A 22,580-nucleotide genomic window follows, 5' to 3' on the forward strand; every position below is an offset into this window, starting at 1 on the left:
GTTCTGTGTTTATGCTCAGAAAATAGCCAATGATCTTGAAACACACCCATCAGGTAAATTTACTTTTACATCCAGCTATCTCTTTTGGAGGGAAACAAGTTCAAATGGCTACTTACAGCCTTGCCATATGACACTTCCACTAGGAATTAGAAATGTTTTTTTCTTTTTCTTTATTCTAGTCAACATTGAACAATAGAAAGCTCTTTTTCTTGCTTTTCATGTTGGCATCCATTGACTGATAGCTGGTATTCTATGTAATTTGAATGCCAGGTAGAATAGTAGCAAAAAGGGAAGGGAGAATACATTGGAGAGATGGTTTCGCATTTTAAAAATCATCTATTAGGATACTGTTATTTACTTCTAAATATAAAATTATTTTTATTTGGATTGTTTCCCTTTTGTTTCTTTGACTGTTACTGTTATAGCAGGTAAGTAGGAAATTATCCTATGTTTACTATTTGTAGATTACATTAAATCTCACCTTAAAAATAAGTTTTAAAGTTCACATACCTCAGAATGTGAATCTGAGATTTCAGGTGCAAAATTATGCAACAAAATATTTTTACAATTTTCTTATTCTTGAATGGTCATACAAATAGTGCTGTATTATTTTAAAGGTAATTATTTCATTCAGGGCAGTGTGCTTTATGGAATGCAAGATTGAATTTGATTTTTCTCACATCTAGAGAGCAAACACAATCTGCTCTGTCCTTTTGGTTCCTCATTTGTTAGAGTTTTCTTAAAGAAGTTCCTATAAGAATAATGCAATATATGTTAAAAAAAAAAGAAGAAGAAGAAGATAGCAGGAGGGGAAGAATGAAGCGGGGGAAATCGGAGGGGGAGACGAACCATGAGAGACGATGGACTCTGAAAAACAAACTGAGGGTTCTAGAGGGGAGGGGGGTGGGAGGATGGGTTAGCCTGGTGATGGGTATTGAGGAGGGCACATTCTGCATGGAGCACTGGGTGTTATGCACAAACAATGAATCATGGAACACTACATCAAAAACTAATGATGTAATGTATGGTGATTAACGTAACAATAAAAAAAAAAAGTTCCTGTAAGATGGTAACTGTGGGGCACTATTGTTTCCTTCTTACTGAGTATTCCAAATTGCCGGAGTTTCTCTTCTGAAAAAGAATGTCAAGTTATTAGAAAGTAGTGGAATTATAAAACCATAATACACAAAGTACTTTAAATCATTAATACTCTAATTTTTGGAAGAGCAGATTAAACCCTCTTACCTGATTTTGATAGAAGTTACTGGCTGGTAGTAGGGAAGCTGAAAATAGAATATAGATCTGCAAGTCTCCTGATTCTGAGTGGTTTATTTCAGTTATCTCCCTACTGGGCTGTATGTACTTCTGGGAGTGTATGGAAAACTTATTTGTTGTGCCATTTTTTTTTTTTTTTAGATTTTATTTATTTATTTGAGACAGAGAGAATGAGAGACAGAGAGCATGAGAGGGAGGAGGGTCAGAGGGAGAAGCAGACTCCCTGCCGAGCAGGGAGCCCGATGCGGGACTCGATCCCGGGACTCCAGGATCATGACCTGAGCCGAAGGCAGTCGCTCAACCGACTGAGCCACCCAGGTGCCCTGTTGTGCCATTTGAAGGAATAAATAGAACTTCTATTTATATATATTTAAAATAATCTCTTTTTCATTACCATTTTTTTGTTTAGTATATATGTTACTGGTAAGACAGTATAAATACATTATTTATATTCATGTATATATATATATATATATGCAACTGTTAATTGAACTCAAAACATTAAGGGAGAAAGTCATATTTTAGAAGAAAAGTGTTGTGACATCTTTGATCATTGCTTTCATGTATCATTCATCAATCAGTGAATGATATTATTTAACAGCAGTCTTGAACACTTGTTGGTTTTGAAATTGTAAGAATACTTTGAAAATTACTTCTAAAAATATATTTTTTGGAGTAATTTCTTTCTGACTATAAAAGTATAATGCATTGCATGCAATTTGGGACATTAAGCAAAGAGCAAGGAAGAAAAAAATGACACTGTAATCCCATGGCCCAATGATAATTGCTTCCATCCCCCCCCCCCCCCCCCAAATTGGGATCATTCTGTATTGTAGTGACTTCAAATTTTTATTTTGAGAAAGTAAAAGAAAATTTGAATGATAGAACAGATACATAGATTTAAAAATTAACATTTCTTTACTCTTTTCACTCCCCTTCTATCAGAAATGCTTTGATGAACATATTTTTTAGGATAAGGTTAAAAATAGGGGTTCTTGTGCCAAAATGTATGATACCTTGCAAGTTTTACAATTCATATTCCCACGAACTTGAGTAGTCATTTTCTCTATACTTTAGCCATCACTGGTTGTCATTAAAACCAACCAATCAACAAACCTTTGACAATTTGATAGGTTAAACATCTCAGATTTAACTTGGGTTTCTTATATTACTACTGAGGTTGAATATTTCTGCTTTTCACCTTTTTTGGCCACTCATATTTTTTTTTTTATAAATTGCTAGTTCATGAACTTTGCCCATAGTGTTGAGGTATTTTAATATGGATATATAAATATTCTTATATATTTAAGATTTTAATTCTTTATTTTGTATTGTAAAACTTCTTATAGGTTTTCATTTCTATTTTATTTATTTGAGTTTTTATGTGGTCTAACCTAATGCTTCTTGAAGCCTGTGTACAGTCCTAATTCTGATCTCTAATGACGTTTTCACCAGTTTTTGTTGAGAATGTTAGCATAAATTGGCTGGCAGCACATTCCTGTTTCACAGACTAGCAGTCTGTCTTGATGGTGTTTTTCTTTGATTTGAGGCTTAGAAATTCCTTATTCTGAGAGTCAGATAATTATTCACTTATATTTTCTCCTTGATTTTTTTTTTTATGGTTTTATGTTGTACTGTGAAGTTTTTTTTTTTTTTTTTGAGATTTTATTTATTTATTTGCGAGAGAGAGAATGAGAGACAGAGAGCACGAGAGGGAGAAGCAGACCCCTCGCCGAGCAGGGAGCCCGATGCGGGACTCGATCCCGGGACTCCAGGATCATGACCTGAGCCGAAGGCAGTCGCTTAACCGACTGAGCCACCCAGGCGCCCTGTACTGTGAAGTTTTTAATGTGGAATTTGGGAGAGATAAAACATGAAGAAGGAAAGGATCTTCTCAAATAATTTTTTTAGAACCTATCTAACCTTGAATCTGTCTATAACCCAGCTATCTTTCTCTTAGTGATTTGAAATGCTACCACTAACTTTTATTTTCTGGGTATAGCATTTTGATGGGTTGTATATTAAATTTGAGAGACTGTATATAGTATGGTGGAAAAAACACTGATTTTGACTACAGAGATGTGTATCTATGTCTCGGTTTATTTATTCGCTATATGACGTTAGGTAAATAACATAATCCCTTTAAGCCTAAGCCAATTTCTCAATTTTTTAAAAAGACATCTCTTGTGTCTTAGAGGATTGATATGTGGATTAGCATAGATAATATATATGAAAATCCAACTTTTTATCCAAGGTTCCCTGAATTAGGTGTATCTAGAAGACCCTGTGCCTCAATCCTACTTGAAAAATCTCACTAGATATTTTGCTAGAGTTCACTTAATGCTGAAACATATTTAATCTACCACCGGTCTGGTAAACTTCCCCAAGGAGGATGGCTTTGTCTTTTTCTTTCAAGAACCCATTTTGATATGTCTTGGTTATTACTTACTATTCTAGATGGAGGTATTTAATAAGAGGTGAATGAATTTGAGTGACATGGCAATCCTTTTTATTGCTACTAAATCTGCAATTACATTTATAATGGACATCTACCATTTATTTAAATAAAGCCAAAGAAACATTAAATGGTGCATTTTTGAACATGGTAGTAGTAGGCCTTTTAATTATTTATTTAGAATATATAAATACATGGTTCAAATATCAAAACTATATAAAAAGAATACAAGTTTTGCTTACATCTGTATTGGTTTCACCCCATTCCCTGTAGATAACCATTTCTATTAGTGTCTTGGTTATCCTTCTAGAATTATTCTTGCAAAAATAAACAAATATATTCGTATTTATGTGTGTATATATATTTATATTTATTTATTCACAAAAGGTAACTGTGTACTACTTGTTCTTCACTCGTTTTTTTTCCCCCACTTAACAATATATCTTGGATATTAATCCATAATAGCACATGGGAATCTCTCTTATTTGTTTTGTTTTTTTAGAGATAGCGTGCACCAGTGAGGGGGGAGGGCCCTGGCAGTGGGAGAGGGAGAGAGAAAGAATCTTAAGCAGGCTTCATGCCCAGCTTGGAGCCTGAAGCAGGGCTCACTTTCATGACCCTGAGACCATGACCTGAGCCAAAATCAAGAGCCAGATGTTTAACAGACTGAGCCACTCAGGTGCCTCTCCCTTATTCTTTTTTATTTTTATTTATTTTTTAAATTTTTTAAATTTTTTAAAGATTTTATTTATTTATTTGACAGAGAGATAGCGAGAGAGGGAACACAAGCAGGGGGAGTGGGAGAGGGAGAAGCAGGGAGCCCGATGCGGGGCTTGATCCCAGGACCCTGGGATCATGACCTGAGCTGAAGGCAGACACTTAAGGACTGAGCCACCCAGGCGCCCACCCCCCTTATTCTTTTTTATATATGTTTAGTATTTCATTGTGTAGATGTACCACATTTTATTCATTTAGCCTTTGCTGATGCACATTCAGACTGTTTTTAGTCTTTTGCCATTACAAATAAGGCCACAGTGAATATATTTTGAATATTTTGATTAGTATTTGTGGAGTTTATCTTCAGGATAGATTCTTACAAGTGGGGCTGGTAAACATTTGTATAATTTAGATATTGCAAAATTACTCCCCATGGGGTTATATCATTGTTTTTCATTAGCAGTGTATGAGAATGCAGAGAATATCTGGTTCTCCCCAATGGTCAAAATTGGAAGTGTTATCTTGCATTTCTTTTATGAGTTAGGTTGAACATACTTTCATAGATTTAAGGCCATTTGCCTTTATTTTTCTGAGAATTTCCCACGTCTTTTGTGAATCCTCTATTTTGGAGGAGGGAGCTTATCTTTTTTTTTTTTTCCTCTGTCTTTTTAAAGAGTTCTTTATATAGTAAAAAGTATTTAAGTTTTGTTATTTCTGCTGTTTTTTGCAATATTGTATGATTTCAACTTTTACATTTAGATAGCTGATTTTTTTGGAGTTTATCCTAGTATTTGTGAGGTGTGGATTCAGTTTTATGTTTTCACAAATGTTTGTTTATCCATTTGTCCCGATACCACTTATTAGTGTCTGTCTTTTCCTCAAGTGATTCGAGAAACTACTTCTTTATCATATATCAAATTTTCTTATGTTTTAGGGATTTATTTCTGAACCTTCTCTTCTGTTGGTTTGTCTATTCATATACAAGTACAACCAACTTTTAGTTTTTGAAATAAGCCTTAATGATCTCTGAATATAAGAAAATAATTTTTATTTTAAGTTGAACACTACCTATAATATTAGACACAAAGATAAATAGTGTGTGTGTATGTGTGTGCAGGTATTTTGTCTCAAGGCAAATTTTAGATTCCTTAATCTAATAAAAGATTCCATTTAGAGGAAAATAACTTTTTTGGCGGGGGGGAGGCGCCGATATTCAGCTTCCAACTGTGCTGGCATATATGGTAGTTAACTAGCTACATACTGCTCTTTAAATTTAGATTAATTAAAATGGAAAATTAAAAATTTCCTCAGTTGTAGTACATTCTAAGTGCTTAGTAACCACATATGGCTAATGGCTACTTTTCGGACAGTGCAAAAATAAAACATTTTCATTATAACACAAAGTTCTGTTGGATAGCACTGTAGTCTAGAACTTGAATCATACTTAGGGTCTTTTCTGGCCTATTGAATTGATGGCAAATAAACAAGCAAAAATCTGAAAGGAATAGAAGGTTATGGGAATAATGAAAAGGGCAAAATGGAACAGCATAATAAAGGTTATATAAAGAAAATATGTAACTTATTTTAAAAGCCTCACAGAGTAAAAAAGAAGAAAACACTGTTTAAAATTCTGTTTAAGGGGTGCCTGGGTGGCTCAGTCTGTTAAGCGTCTGCCTTCGGCTCAGGTCATGATCCCAGGGTCCTGGAATCAAGCCCCGCATCACATCGGGCTCCCTGCTCCGCCGGAAGCCTGCTTCTCCCTCTCCCACTCCCCCTGCTTGTGTTCCCTCTCTCTCTGTGTCTCTCTCTGTCAAATAAATAAATAAAATCTTTAAAAATAAAATAAAATAAAATTCTGTTTAAGGGGTAATGTAGGAAAAAAGAAAACATTGTTTGAGTCTGACTTTGTTTAAAGGATGCTGGTTCTTAGGAGTTGAATGTAATCTCCTTTGTTTTAGGCACTTCATCAACTTATTGGACATTTGCCTTATATTAAATTTTATCTCAAGGTGATATGTTTCAATTAAGATGCTTCCAGTTTTGAAGGCAAAATTTGGTCATAGAAGAAAAGGAAAAAGGAACGTACGCACAGAAAACAAAACAAGATTTTTTTTAGAATACAAAAAAATCGTGTCTTTTAGTGAGTTTTAAGAATTTAATACTGTGAACAGCATCTAATTCTTTACAGTGCTATCCATATAATGCAGGTAATTAGAAAATGGGTAACATATGGAAAGATTTTCAAACATTTATTGATCTGTTTAAGATGGGATAAAACAAAAAAATGAAACATTTCTTGAAGTGTTAATGCCTTGAATAAGAAGTCAGCAAAATTTGAATAGAAATTCTATAAAGTTAGTTATCTCAGAGATTTTATCTCGGGGTCACCTCTGGAAGATCAAGGGCTGAATGTGAGTTGACTTTGGAAGTCAGATTTTGGTGGGATTAGATAAGGAAGCCCTTTAAGGAAAGACAAAGTTCCCTACTTTTAATGGGAGTTCCATGCAATTTTATTAAATCTGTGAGTATCTCTAGCAGTTAGCAAAATGCCTGAAGAGGTGCTAAGTACTTAATGAATAGATTTTTTTTTTTAAAGATTTTATTTGTTTATTAGAGAGAGAGGCGGCGAGAGAGGGAACACAAGCAGGGGGAGTGGGAGAGGGAGAAGCAGGCTTCCTGCGGAGCAGGGAGCCTGATGCGGGCTCTATCCCAGGACCCTGGGATCATGACCTGAGCCAAAGGCAGACGCTTAATGACTGAGCCACAGAAGCGCCCCATTAATGAATAGATTTTGAATGAAAACATAAATCAATTAAATTTGATATCATGGAACTAGTTACACAAAATTTAGTCACATATAATCTGGTATAAAAATATCCTGAATAAAGTTCTCAACTTTATTTACTTGCCTTACTTTTACTTTTAAGCTAACAATGAAATAATTGTTTTCATTTAAGTACTTTAATGACATAAGGTTTTGATTTAGTTCTTAAAACTGTTATCAGCAGTTGTGTCAATACATAGCTCTTTGATGACCCTGAATAGTCTAAGGGTTTTTTTTGTTTCTTTTGTTTTTTAGAGAGAGAGAGGGAGGGGCAGAGGGAGAGAGAGAATTTTAAGTAGGCTTCACGCCCAGCTTGGAGCCCTACATGAGGCTCGATCTCATGCCCCGAGATCATGACCTGAGCCGAAACCAAGAGTTGGGCGTTGGACTGACTGCACCACCCAGGCGCCCCTTTCTAAGGTATTTTTGATGTTAAGTAGAACAGGGAGGGTCAGTTCCCTGGAGAAATTAAGAAAATTCAAAATGAGTAGAAATACGATACCTAATCATTCATCCCCTACTCAAATGTTGTGATTATTTTCAGTTTGTTTGTTTGGAACCAGGACATGGATGATACCATATTCATCTTTTTTATTCCAACCATCTAACACATTATAGGTGCTCAATAAATGTTGAGCAACTACCTAGGAATTCTCATTGTCTTCTGTGATCTCAAAAGGCAAATAGAAAGTCATGAATGAGCTAGTGAAATATTATGCAAATTCTGCATTCAGTAGTCTACTAGAGAAAGTCAGCAATGTCCCCAGCACTATGTTATTATATAAGGTTTCCTGACCCATCTATTTTTTAAAACAATTTGATTGGCAGTTATAGGTAATAGATAAAATAATGGTAATGAGAACTGTGTTGTTTTCTTCACATTTAAGGAAATTGAGGGCTTGGAGGTTAAGAAGCTTATACAAAGTCATACAACTAGTTGTATCTGATTCCAGAACCTTTTTGTCTTAATCACTTACTATTGTGGCAGAAGTAGAAAAGTTCCCACCAGTTTTCATTATCAAAAGTTTATGTATATCTTACGGCAGTGGGAAGATAGCTATTAAGTATCCTTGGGATGGTAATGGGGGCAATAGGATTTACGTTTTTTGATTAAAAATGGGTTTAAATATGTCATGCTAGTATGTTTGATAATTATAAGTATTAACCATCTCTACTTGTTTTTTTTTCTTCCTAAATTTCTTTGTAAATTTACATCCAGTAAAATTCTCTGGTGTATGGGTCTTACGAATTTTGTTTTTCTTTAACTCACAACCCTGAGATTAAGACCTGAGTTGGTATCAAGAGTTGGATGCTTAACTGCCTGAGCCACCCAAGGTGCCCCCAGGTTTTAAAAATTTTGACAAAGGCATACAGTTGCATAACTACCACCACCACAATCCAGATACAGAACAGTTCCATCAGCCCCCCTCCGCCTCAAAATTGTTCTGTCCTTGGCTGTTCTGTTCTATATCCCTATCTTTCTGAGAATGTTATAGAAATGGAATCATCTGTATGCAACCTTTGAGACTGTCTTCTTTAGCTTACCATAACGCTTTTGAAATTCCATTTTGTTGAGTGTATCAGTAGTAACTCCAATTACCAAAATGTATCATTAGATGCTGTCCTACCTGTGTCTACAGATACGTTCATTTTTTTTTTCTCAGTCTTTCTCTGTATTCTTTGGATTGGATAATTTCTACTAATCTGTTTTCAAGTTCCCTTATTTTTTTTTTCTCATCTTGTCTGCTACTGTGCCCATCTAATTGCAATTTTCATTTTAGTTCTTGCTCTTTTCACCTAGAGCTGAATTTTTCATTTTTTGATAGTTTTTCACTTCTCTATTGAGATTCCCTGTCTGCCGGTCACTAAGACCCCCTTCTTATTTTAGTTCTTTGAATATATTCCCTTAATTGTTTACATGTAAGGTTTGAAGTCATCATTTGCTAAATCCTAAACCTGGACCTACTTGGAGTCATTTTTCTATTGATTGCCTTTTTACTTTATTATTTCTTTGCCTCTCATAATTTTTGGCTGAAACCAGGGCATTGTAATGTTCTCATGAGCATTGATTTTTTTTGTTCTAGTGGTCCACTAACTTGCCTGGACTCAATCTGCGAACATTCTTTCCCAAGCAGTGTATACTAGCTGATTATCTGTGTTCAGTTCTACTTCTTCCAGCTACTTGTTTTTCAGATTGGTCTCTTGGGAGTGGGTGGAGGAAAGTTCTCTTCCACCTGTGTAATTTGGTGGTTAGCCAAAAATTTGGGCTGAGATTACATTCAGATTTTGGAGCTCACCCTCTGTGTGGTTCCTCTACTTCTGGGTATTCCCTCTTAATTTCTAGCTCCTCTGCCTGACACCCTAAGCTAGTAAGGCCTTCAACTTTCTGCTGCTTGGGCTGTGTATGGTTGGGGAATGCACTCAGTTTAAAAAGCATCAAACTCATAGATCTTATGCCTTGCAGTTTCAAGGGTAAATGCCTCTATTTTACTGCAGAGGCTACCTGGGGTCTCCCTTTCATACACGTGTAATTTAGCTGAGGGGACTTTATGCTCAGATTTTGGGTCAGTACCTCTATGTGGTTCTTTCATTCCCAGTATATCTGACTTAAATTTCCAGCTGCACTTCCAGCTCTGAAGTGTCTTCTCTACTACTTTGAGCTGTATGCTGTCTGGTTTCCTTCGCCATATTTGTAGGGCGTGGGAAGGGCACTTAGCATAAAAACTTCCCTCTGAACTCACAATTCTGTTCCCTTTCAGAATACTCTTCTTTCACTACTTTGTGCTTTGGGACATTTGTCAGTGCTTTTAACCTGTAGTTTTAAAAATATTTTATCCAGATATAAATCATTGTTATCTGCAAGGGGCTCACATGATCACTCACTTGGCTGCCTTTGCAGGAGGTTTCTTTTCACCCCTCTGGTGTACTTTTCTTTTGAAAGTTGCTTCCACCTCTTCTTTTTCTTTCACAATTATCTGTAGCAGTATTCACTCTCTCCAGCCTCTTCACTTCTTGATGTAGTTGAAATATCTTCTGCATATTTGGCTTTCTGTGCAGCTGAAGGCAGTCCTTGGCTCCTAGCCCTGGCATCACTCTGTGATTTTGTTCTTTTCATTGTTGTCCCTCTTACCTATCAGGTCTTTCTCTCCAGTAACCACCACACTTGAAGAATTACTTTGTTTGCAAAGTTTAAGAGAGAAAAACAATTTTATGTTAATAGGAAAGTTCTCATGTAATGACACTAGTTAGGGTGAGATCTCAATAGGATGGACAAAGCCAAAGATGGCCGAAGTTAAAAAAAAAAAAAGAGAAATCTGCTGGCAATAGGAGCAAACAGATGAATTTCTGTGTACCTAGCTTGCTACATTGGAAAGAACATGGGCTTTCTGTTAGACAATTCTAATCTTAGCTCTAAAATCTCCTCATCTGTGAAACAGGATTATAATATTAGGTTGTTGCGAGCTTTAAAAAGGAGAAAATTAAACTTCCTAGCTCATTGATACATAGTAAAGATGGAATAAATAGTTTCTATATGCTACCCTTTAAAAAAAAATCCTTCTATGGATCATTGCCATTAATTAATACTACCTGGAAATAATATCCCAAAGGCCGCTTATTTATTTATTGTAGTCCTGAAGATTCTATTCCCCCATCCGCCCTTTTTTAGATGATAATATCCAAGAGAAGAGAAGTTATCAATTGCCTTTTTCCTAGCTTTTGGCAGTCTCCTGAATGCATGTCCCTAGCCAATAGGCCAAATTGTTCTAGCCTCTGTACAGATTATTTCTAAAGTATTTAGAATTTAGATTATTTCTGTCATACCTAAAAGTAGCAGTGAACTGTGACATGTTTTCTAAGAACTTTTGTTTCCAGTAGTCCAGTAATTATTTTTTTGATGATTACAAGATCCATACAATAATAAACTTTAGTTTGCCTTGTATGAAGTAGACATTGGGGAGCCAAGAGTCATATTTTATCTTATTCTTTTTAAAGATTATTTATTTATTTGAGAGAGAGTGAGAGCGAGCATGCACGCGCACACACAAGTTGGGGGGAGGGGAGAGGGAGAAGGAGAAGCAGACTCCGCACTCAGCAGGGAGCCTGACATGAGGTTTGGTCCCAGGACCCTGGGATCATGACCTGAGCCGAAGGCAGACACTTAACAACTGAGCCACCCAGGCACCCAGATAGATGTTAAAGTTTTAATGAAGGCAGCAGCCTTATGAATGAAAAGGGAGAGGGGCGCCTGGGTGGCTCAGTTGGTTAAGCATCTGCCTTTGGCTCAGGTGGTGATCCCAGGGTCTAGGGATCAAGCCCCACATCCGGCTCCCTGTTGGGCGGAGAGCCTGCCTCCCCCGCTCCCCCTGCTTATGCTCTCCCTGTCAAATGGGTAAATAAAATCTTAAAAAAGAAAGAAAGAAAAAAAAAGGGACAGAAGGAATCAAAAGAAAGTTTTGAAGTAGACTTGATGTTGGGAAGTAAGTCAAGGATGACTTCAGGGTTCTTAGTGAATAGAGGTGACACTAGCTGATGTGGGAAGCCAAGATAGAGCCTGACATTGTTGAATTTGGGGTGCTTATTGAAGAATTCAGGTAGAGATCATGAAAACAGAGTGTAGGTAGTGTATAAAATCTGGTTTTCCCAAGGGTTTGGTCCTCATGGTTTTGTCTGCTGTCCCCCTGGACCCAGCAAATGATGATGGAATCCTGAAGAACGCCCAGACTTTAATGGGCATGAAAAGTTGGGGTAATAGTGCAACAACTATGCAGGTAGGAGAGAGACACAGGAGTAAGTGGTATACGGAGCCTTTAACTGAAGCTTTTTTGCCTTACTAGGGTGAGTTTTGGAGCACAGGAACAATGTCCAACTTACTTTAGCATCTTAAAATAGATTAGTAACTGTATTTGGTGTTCCATAAGTTCTTGAATGAATGAATGAAATAAAATATAATGTCACCAACTATGGTGCAGAGATTGGTTAAGATAGATTATTAGACATTTCAGGAGCAGCTCTTTCTGCCCACGGGTCCTGTCCCCAGGCTTTAATAAAACCACCATATTGCACCAAAAAAAAAAAAAAAAGATTATTAGACATTTCAAAATAGTATATAATGTGTGACATTTGCCTTTTATCTATTTGTAGTTTTATCTGTAGCTTGTTGATAACATTTGAAAATAATAGGAGCACATGTAGGCAAACACAGGAATATTTTTTCCAGGTATCTCAACTTGAATTTCACTTGTTTTTAGCATGTTTGTAGCCATGACTATTGGGAGTAAGGATTGGGGAGAAGTCTTTCACATGGTGATATCCGAGTTTTAATGACAAATGAAATATAAATATGATTTTCCAGTTGACCTTTTTGATAGCTTACATCTGAAATTCTTTACTTTCTTGTGTCTAGCTGTAAAATACATGCTTATTAATTTTAATAGGATTGATGAGTAAGACATACTGGTATTTCCTTTCTGCTAGATACATGCTACCCATTGTAAAATGCTGGAAAATGTGGATCTGAATTTACCTTATGCATTCTTTGTGGTTGTATGTTTTAGTCACTTCCTCCTATGGTTTAGGATCATTCTTCTCTCAGTGGACATCTTTGGATATCCATAGAGGTGTGTCTTACAATAGTTAAGGGTTAGGAGGAGATAAAATGCTCTTGTAAAGAAATGTTAATTCCTGAAATAGCTTACTGGAAGACCTATAAAGTAAGGAAAAAATGTTCTAAATCTCATTCTACACCTGCTAAGCCTCTCTACATTTTTTTTTCCTTTTTATCAATTTTTCTTTTTTTTTTTTTTTTTAAGATTTTTATTATTTAACAGAGAGAGACAGTGAGAGAGGGAATACAAGCAAGGGTGTGTGTGGGGGGGGGGCAGTGGGAGAGGGAGAAGCAGCCTTCCCACTGAGTAGGGAGCCTGATGCAGGGCTCCTTCCCAGGACCCTGGGATCATGACCTGAACCGAAGGCAGACACTTAAACCAACTGAGCCACTCAGGTGCCCCGACTTGGACGTCTAAAGAGTTTCTTTTTTTAGTAAATACATTTTAATTTTTATAATTAAAAACAAGTGAGATTGAGATTTTTTGTTTTTAAAATAATTTTATAGTTTTTATGTTTATCTGATATCTGATTGATTTTTAATTACTCAGTGATCCTTAAAGAAACAGGTCTCCTTTTTCAGGAGCATTTGGCAAATAAACTGTGTGACATTTGCTGGCAATTTGAGTTAGCCATTGTACCGTTCTTCCCCTTCCCCTTTTCTGTTTTTTTTTTTTTTTTTTTAAAGTTTATTTATTTATTTATTTAAGTAATCTGTACACCCAGTGTGGGGCTCTAACTCATGACCCCGAGATCAAGAGTCTCATGCTCTTCCAATTGAGCCAGCCAGGTGCCCCCCTTTTCTATTATTTTGATAGACCATTGACCTTATATATTTATATATTTATTATATTAAAGTGTTCACTTATTGTAAGATTTTCTTTCTTTTTTTCTTTTTTTAAAGATTTTATTTATTTGATAGAGAGAGGGAGAGAGACAGCGAGAGAGGGAACACAAGCAGGGGGAGTGGGAGAGGGAGAAGCAGGCTCCCCGCCGAGCAAGGAGCCTGATGTGGGGCTTGATCCCAGGACCCTGGGACCATGACCTGAGCCGAAGGCAGAAGCTTAACGAATGAGCCACCCAGGCGCCCCTATTGTAAGATTTTCAGTTGTTTTTGGAAAGAAAGTACTAATTAACTATGAAGAAAAAATTATCAAATAGCAAAACAGTTTCTCTAAAGTGGAAATATTTTTTTATTTTTTATGTTATTCTTTATGGAAGTATTTCTTTTTTATGAGCTCTGAGATAAACTCACAATTTTAATAAGTTTACCTTTGACATTTTTTGTGAGATTGTACTGGAATTTTTTATGAAACTCAGTAAGTATAGAATTTTCCCAGTTCTGGATTCCTTTTGACTTTTATGCATAACTCCCCCACCCTTCCCTCTATCAAATCCATCTTAGAAAAGTGTATAGAAAGCATACAGAGTGGGTGTCAGGAAACCTGGGCTCTGGTACAAATTATAGAACTTTTTTCTAATTGTTTCACCTCATTTGGTTTTTCTTTTGGTGTTTGCAGTCTCTGAACATCAAATTTGATCTACTATTTCCAAACAAAATATTCCAGCCTGAGCATTTTTCAAGATCAAGACTTCATTCTGTATTATAAATTCTCATTGTTCTTTATAATCCTGCCATTTGCCAACATTGTGACCATTGACAAAGTTACTAAACTACTGAGACTGTTTTCTGTTTGTGGGGATTATAAGGTGATTGTGAAGATTAAATTGGATAGTGAAATATACCTCAAAATACTTAGTTCAGGTATTCTGTAAAGCTGTTAGTTTTCTTATAATTTTATGATTATAATAGAAATAACAGTCACAAGTCTCACATATGAAAAGTCATGAAGTATATGAATCAGATCAATACAATATTTTTGTGGTAATTACAATGTAAGGAAACATCATGATGTTACATTCTTTTATTTTTAAGCCCACACTAAGTTTCTATTCAGGGTCTTTTAACTTGATTAAAGAAATAACAACTTTGTTACTTGGTTTTACTAGATGCTTTGTTAAGCATCTTAAAACTTTTAGTAATTAAATGTATTCCAGGTGAAATTTTGTCTGAAAGAATAATTCTGTGGAATTGTTTTGCCTTTTTTGGTTCAATATTAATGTTTGGAAGCATGAGGTACCCAGATGGCAGTTAAGGATATTTAAATATAAATGGCACTCTATTAAACTGTTGCATAGAGAGTAGCAGATTTAATAGAAGAATCAAATGAAAAGTACCTAAAAAGACTTCTGGTGTTTATTTTAATCTCATTTGTGGCATTTTTTATGTCTAGTATTTTATAATCCTGTTCATCACTTTAAAAATATGTCACAGTAATGTCAAAGTATGTAAAATTCTTGACTATTTTATTTTACGTGGAATAGATTTAAAGGTCAACACTACTCTTTTATGTAGGTTATGGGTGCTACATATGTGCTTTCAGAGCAGTAGTGTGAGGAAGCTTGAAGTGGGATGGCAGGACGGCCTCATCCTTATGACAGTAACTCCAGTGATCCAGAGAATTGGGATCGGAAATTGCATAGTAGACCTCGTAAACTTTATAAACATTCAAGGTAGGTAGAAAATATGTATTTCACATATCAAAGCTCTGATAAAATTGACTTTTATAAAGAATCAAACTGCATTTGGTTGTGGCAAGTCCTGTCAGAGGATGGGGGCTGGTTTACAAAAAATAATGGATGTTTGCATTTCTCCTTAAAAAACTTTTACAGAAACATTTCTTTTTAATCTTTTTATATTTGTAATTATTTGAATTTTTGTTTCTGTTTCTGAATAATGTTAAAATCTCCTTAGTTGACCCCATGAATAAATACTGTAATTAGACTGTGAACTCTTGCAAGACAGGTTAGTTCTTTGTATTTAAAACTCTCTAATCAGAATTTATTTTGTGTTCTAAACACATTGTGTGTGTAGATTATACATAATAATTTACAGGCTATGTCATACTGTCTTGTCATCCTAATACTAATGGTAATATCAGTCTTTCTGCAATGATTCTACTTGTTCATTTAAAGTTTGATGCATTAAATGAAATTCATCTCAAAAATTTCTGCCCATTTGTATATGTAAAGCTTTCATTTTGTACTCCGTGACTTAATGAGGAATACCTCATTTAGAATGCTTTATGATTTGATATTTTAAGGTGTTAATTAGCAGCTCATAAACCTTACACATTACAGGTATGTAAGCATGTTTTCATAGAGTATTGTGCTTTTGTAAATATTTACTTAGGGGATATTATCAAACATTTAACTTACTTGAGTGTAAAATTCTCCTAATCACTGATAACTGTTACCAGTTTTCTTAAAAAAAAAATAAAATTAAAACATGCTGTGATACTGAAATCCTTTTTGTAATTTTAAAGAAATAATTCAGGTACTCTTAAACTATATACTACAGCTAGAAAGTATGAGTAACTGGTACTTTTTAAGTCTCCTGACAAGATGTCTATCTTTATTGTGGACTTTTAATGTAGTGAGGTCTAGAGTGAAAAAGTTAAGTTGACTTATTAATTTATAAGTGCACAACAATGATATGAATGTTTTTGGTTTATTTGTTCATTTTTGTGGTGTGTGTGTATATGTGAGTGTGTGTGTGTGTATGTGTGCTTTAGCTGATGCTCTAGTACTTTTTCTCCATCCTGCTTATTATATGGGTAATTATTTTGTCTTTGAGATTAAAGAGATACTAGTTTTATCTCATTAAGTGTGGGATGTTTTTATCTGCTATGTTGTATACATTTTTCCAGGCTAATTCTGTGTTATCCCTCTTAAGTTCTTAATATTTTTCTGCCAATGTACAGTACTGTATTATAAATGAAGAGATGAAAGGTCAAAATAAGCTGTTGTTTGCTTTATAAAAGCTAAATGCATCAATAAGGAAAACTAATAGTACTTTTTCATTCCTGTTGTTTCATTTCAAAAATAACAAACATCATAGCTCTTCCTAATATCTATAACATCAGTAACTTTTTGGTGCTCTTCTCAGGTAGACCGTAGATTGGTTGTTTAAATGAAAAATATTAAAGAGAAATAGAAAATAAATACCAGTACATGATTTGTTTTTAATGGAAAGACCATGAAATCCTTAGTTTTTTATTTTATTTTATTTTATTTATTTGACAGAGAGCACAAGCAGGGGGGAGCGGAAGGCAGAGGGAGTGGGAGAAGCCGGCTCCCTCCTGAGCAGAGAGGGGAGCCCCCCCATGAGTATTGATCCCAGGACGCTGAGATCATGACCTGAGCTGAAGGCAGACATTTAACCGCTTAACCGCTTAACCGACTGAGCCGCCCAGGCGCCCCCTTTGAGCTTATTTTAACCTCATTCATGGAAATTCTGCCCAAGGGAAAACAGCTTATTTTTAGAGACCTTTTGTTCTTATGCACTGAGCATACTTTAAAAATATATGCAATTTGACTTTTAAAAAATGGTATTCTTTTAGTTGATACTAAAATAATTGGGAAGTTTTAAAAACTAACAACCAACAAGTGTTGTTGAGATACTGCACTCAGTTCAGGAGAGATTCAGAAGTTTTTGTCAGGGTACCATCATGGAATGCTTAAAATCCACTTACGGAACAATTAGAGGACAACAGGGCACCAAACTGTGGTAGTGAGTTGTAGTAAAATTAGAGTTCAAAGAAGGAATCAGTATCAACGGAGTAATAATGAGACTTGAGCTAATCCTTGAATGATTAGGTAGATTGATGGACATTCCTGCCAGGGACTTTCTGGAGATAACCTTGACTAGATTTGAAGGTGGAGCTCTATGAATAGTATTACTTTCCCCAATTGACATATGAAAAAAAAAATGAGGTTAATAAACTTGCCCAAGACCATGCAGTTTCTCAATGGCAAACCTAAAATTTATAAACAAGTTTCTCGTTCTTTTTATTTTTAACATTTGCAGTAACTTATTATGGTATATTTTAAATACAAATAAAGTAGAGAAAACAGGTATAATACAGAGGTTATAATACCTCTGTACCCATCTTTCAGCTTTAAGTTATATCAACTCACATGGCTAGTTGTGTTTCATCTCTGCTTCTCCCTACTCATCCTTTTTTTGGATCTTGTGTATTTTATTTAGGGATAGTTGAGCAAAAGAAAGCCAGACTAAACACTGGCTTAAGTTAGAGGTTTATTTTTCTTGTATGTAAGTTCAGAGATAGGTAATGCCTGATGTGGATTTAGTGGCTTAAGGTTGTTAGGATCAAAAATTTCTGATTTTCTTGGCTTTTTCTCATGGTCGCAGGATGGCTTACTGTAGCTCCAGCCATCATGTCCACCTTCCAGACAAGAATGAGGTAGAAGGGAGAAGGGGACAGTGGGAAAGGGGTTTCATTTATATTAGGGAATTAAATTTTCTCAGAAATTTCCAGCAGGCATCTGCTTATAAATCATTGCTAGAACTATGTCATATGGTCCTCTCTGGGTCTTAGAGGCTAAGAAATGAGGTGGGCACATTGCCACCTCAAACAGAGTTGGGGATTTAAATTTATAAAAAGCAAATGTCTCAATCTGTTGAGGCTGCTATAACAGAATACCATAGATTGGGTGGCTTATAAACAAATTTATTTCACATGGTTCTGGAGGCTAGAGAGTCCAAGTTCAGGGTACTGGCACATTTGATACATGGTAAGGGCTTGCTTCCTTGTTCAGACAACTATCTTTTTGCTGTGTCTTCACATGGTGAAGGGGCTAGCGATCTCTCTGGGGTCTTTTTAAATAAAGTACTAATCCAGTTCATGAGGGCTTTGCCCTCAAGACCTAATTACCTCCTCACCTCCAACTACCATCACACTGGGGGAATACATTTCAATATATGAATTTTGGGAGGACACAGACATTTAGTCTTTAGCAGTAAAGAGATAAGCATATTTTATTGGTTCAGTTTTTGTGCATAATTTTAAAAAGTTGTATAAATTTATATTTTGTTCTATTCACATTTTGGAATTGCCTGCATTTTCAGATTTTTTTCTTTTATTTTTTTTTTTTTCCTCCCACTTTTCTTTACTGGCAAGGATAAAACTAAACTTCTTGAATTCTAAAAATGATAATAATAGTTACTATATATATGTACTTACCATTGAGGTTTGAGGGTTTGGTGGGCATTGCTAACGTTTCATTTCCATCTAATAAACTTTAAGGTACTTTCTTTTCTCAATTTTTTTTTGAATGTAGATTTGGTAGGTATAGTACTGTGATATAAAAGACAAGACAAGGAAGCTAATCTCAACATGGATGGACTTCAGGGTGCCTGTGTTCCCTATGGCTTAATAAGCCAGTGCATACAAATAAATTAGTTAAAAATTTACTGAACTTTGTTTCTTTCTAAGTAGTTGTATAGTTAATACTTGTATAGAGGAGTTTGTAGTTTGCTAAGAGGTTAAATATCATTTCAGTTGAAGTGTGTTCGGCCTGAATTGCAACAACTTTCTTTAAATTATAAATTACAAGAGTTTTTGCTACTTAAAAAGGGAAAAAGAAAGCACCTTTTCTGTACAACTAACATCAAAATGGCTAGATTGACAATATGCTTAAAAGCTCCTGAATATTTGAATTGGGTAGAATACAACTATTTAAAACTCAGATCTGCAGTCTGCTCAGGTTACTAAAGATAAACGCATCATACATTCAATATCAGACTTTGCCGCAAGGTTTCATTCCCACATACAAGTACGCATGCTCCTTTCTTCTGAGACTGCGTGAAGACTGAGCTTTACAGTTTCCTTTTTAAGTCACTTCGTAGTGCCAGCAGTAGTTTAGAAATAGAAAAGTTTGGTTGCTTTAAAGAATAGTTCTTGAATGGATTCTTAAAGTACAATATTTTTTTCTTTGGTTTCAAAGAGAAGCTTTACTGCCTAGAATGGGTACACAATAAAATATTGAAAGGAAAAAAAGAAAGTTAGCTGTATCCTAGTTTTCTAAAACCTGGCAGGCTGGCACAGCTAGAATTAGCATTACAGATGGCATTTGGCAACATAGCTACATATCACTAAGCCCTCATCTCCTGAGTTTTCTTCAGCCTGTCTATCAATTACAATATCCAATCGCTGCACAGAGATGGAGAAATGGGATGATCACAGCTCACACGATGCTGTTTGGTTAGAAACGTCAGTGCTGCACAACCCACGGCTGAGTCAGTGTCTGTGAGAAAATGAACTGAATTAATATATAGAGGGGGTTGTATCTCTGAACATTTACAGCCTAAATAACCGCAATAGCATTATTACACAGTAGAGGGAGGAAAGCTAGAGGAAGTCTATGGACAGGGGAGGTAGGGGGAGACTGGGAAATTTTCTGATTGTTCAGAGGAATCTTGAAGATGATGGAAATATCAGATGTGCTAAAGTTTCCTAGTAATGCCCAAGGATGCTGATCTGGCTTTCAGTGCTGCATTGTTTGAAAAAGCAGAGTCCCTTTATACTCTGATCTCAGAATTTTTTTCTTGTTTTTGTGTGTCTACCTTGGCATATGCTAAAGTAAGGTGTGTATTCATTTATTACATGATATCACTGGGTTATAATTCTATACATCTATGAATATGAGAGAGATTGAGAAAGATATCTTTGGCCTTTGTTTCATTATGATCATTTACTTTTCTGGATGAAAAAGATCATATATCTTGATTGTCAGCTAAATGGCAAGTTATTTAAAATAAATGGAGTGTGTTTTTATTGTTTTCATGGGTTTGATGCTTTGTTTTTTATTTCGTTTAAAGTCTTAGAATCTTCATGTAACTTGAGAATGCATTATGTTTGGTATTGTTTTTTATGAATATCATAAACAATTCAAGGAAAGAATAATTTAAAGTATTTTTAATATATTTGAAAATTAAATTCAAGATAGACAAATGAAATCATTGAAATAATTTTCTAAAGAAGAGGGTAAATGTATTTTTATTTTTGGATGAATTAATGATTAGCTGAACCACTTATATGCAGTAGTATTTTACAGAATGGAATATATTTGAATGATAAATTTTAACTGGTTAAAATGACTTTTTTTCTAGTCTCTTAGAACAGAGACTCTGAATAGATGATCTAGATGCTGCCATTGAACTAGAGAGTAAATCAGATAAGTTTTTGGATTATTGCAAAATGATTTTCAACCAGGGAGAATTTCTAAATAAAGATAATTGTTCTTGCTGTGAGATTTTAAATCTTAACAGGTTAGCATTGCTTACTTTATTTGGAAATTTTAGCTGAATATTAAACACCTTGGCTATTTGTTTTTCTTTTGTCTTCATTATTCCTGTCCTATTGACCCTTCATTTTGTAGGGGTTTGGGGGGATATACATCTTAAAATTATTTTATTTTTAATGTTTTTAAATAGTTCATAAGAGCCTTTCCTCGAAATGACAGGAAGTTCTTGTGATTTCCCCCATTTAATTTCTAGAAGTTCAAATGGTCATCTTAATGGTTGTCACAACTTATTTGTATGTTTAGGCTAGCTAGTGGTATCTTGTATTGGCTTTTTTTGTGGTTTGGTGTCCAGAAATGTTTTTCTAAGCTTGTTTTAGTAATAGAGTTATAAAAGCAGAAATCTCAAACTAGACCTTTTTGTCTTATACTTGCTAGAATATTTTTCTCTGGTTTTGCTGGTTCTTTTAAAATAATAATGCCTGTGTTATTGTAAAAGTAATACATATTCATTATATGAATTTGATAAATACAAAAAGCACATAGAAGAAAACAAAAATGTTAAAATATTTTTCTTTTGATCATAGCTTAAATATTTTTGCATATAACCTATTTTTTGTATATGTATAAAAATATAAAATCACACATATATTTAAAAGTGGTTTTGAAATATTATTACTGTATGTACTGTTATATAACCCATTTTTTTACACTTAATCATGAGCATTCCGTGTGTCATGAAATAGTCTTCTATAGCATAATTCTTAAGAATTGTGTAGTGTTTTAGGTGTATATATTTTGTAATTTGCCAATTTGAGTTTTCCTGATTTTTGATTAAAGATTAGCATGATTTCACAGGATACATTTCTCTAAAAAAGGAAGAATGTCTTAGAGAGTTAAGTAAAAATGTAATTTTGATATTTTTTCGGACAGAGAAAGATCCTTAGTGTGACTACACAATAAGCTCTTTAAAGATATGCACTACTTTTAGAACAAAGCAGATAGCTAAGATTGCCATAATAAAGTATAGAAAAGAAATCTTTATAACAATTAGGAAAACAGTGAGCTGAGACTTTTAAAAAATGCTAAGACCAACCAAAAGGGTATCTTATATTACATTTAAAAAGGTAATCAAGGTAAGTGTAATAATAATAATGCCTGACAATGAAGGAAGAAAAAAATCCCTCAGCTCTTACTTAGAAGCTTCTTTGTTAAAGAGGAAGCTCAAACCACCACCAATAATAACAATAAAGCAAACATTGCTGTGAAGGACATAAAAATCAACAGGGGTACAGTGATGAAGAATGCATCTAGTTAAATGAGTTATCTTCTGGGTCAGTTGAAACATCTTACATTTATAAAAGGAACTGCCTGTAAAATTTTAAACTTATTGGTATTATTTGTGATTTCTAATGATTTTAGGAGAATACCAGAAGTACTAAAGATGGAGGATTCTAGGTCTGATTTTGAGAAAAATAGATTTTAGAACAAAAAATGAAAAAGATAGTTTATGACTAACTTGAAGAAAAATAGGTTAAA

General features: G+C 34.8%; 1 protein-coding gene across 2 annotated transcripts in view; it reads left to right on the plus strand.

Annotated features, from left to right (window-relative positions):
• Positions 1 to 15,348: 15,348 nt before the first annotated feature.
• Positions 15,349 to 22,580, plus strand: part of BTBD10 (BTB domain containing 10) — a 54,159-nt gene continuing 46,927 nt past the window's right edge. Inside the window, exon 1 of one of the 2 annotated variants that reach the window (XM_044919302.1) lies at positions 15,349 to 15,449. In XM_044919302.1, the coding sequence (XP_044775237.1) occupies positions 15,349 to 15,449 (101 nt within the window). Of the gene's footprint in view, positions 15,450 to 20,260; positions 20,386 to 22,580 lie in introns of those variants that run through there. The other variant, XM_021685784.2, reaches the window with a different exon arrangement.

The sequence above is a fragment of the Neomonachus schauinslandi genome, chromosome 11, assembly GCF_002201575.2.
Source record: "Neomonachus schauinslandi chromosome 11, ASM220157v2, whole genome shotgun sequence".
Lineage (NCBI taxonomy): Eukaryota > Metazoa > Chordata > Mammalia > Carnivora > Phocidae > Neomonachus > Neomonachus schauinslandi.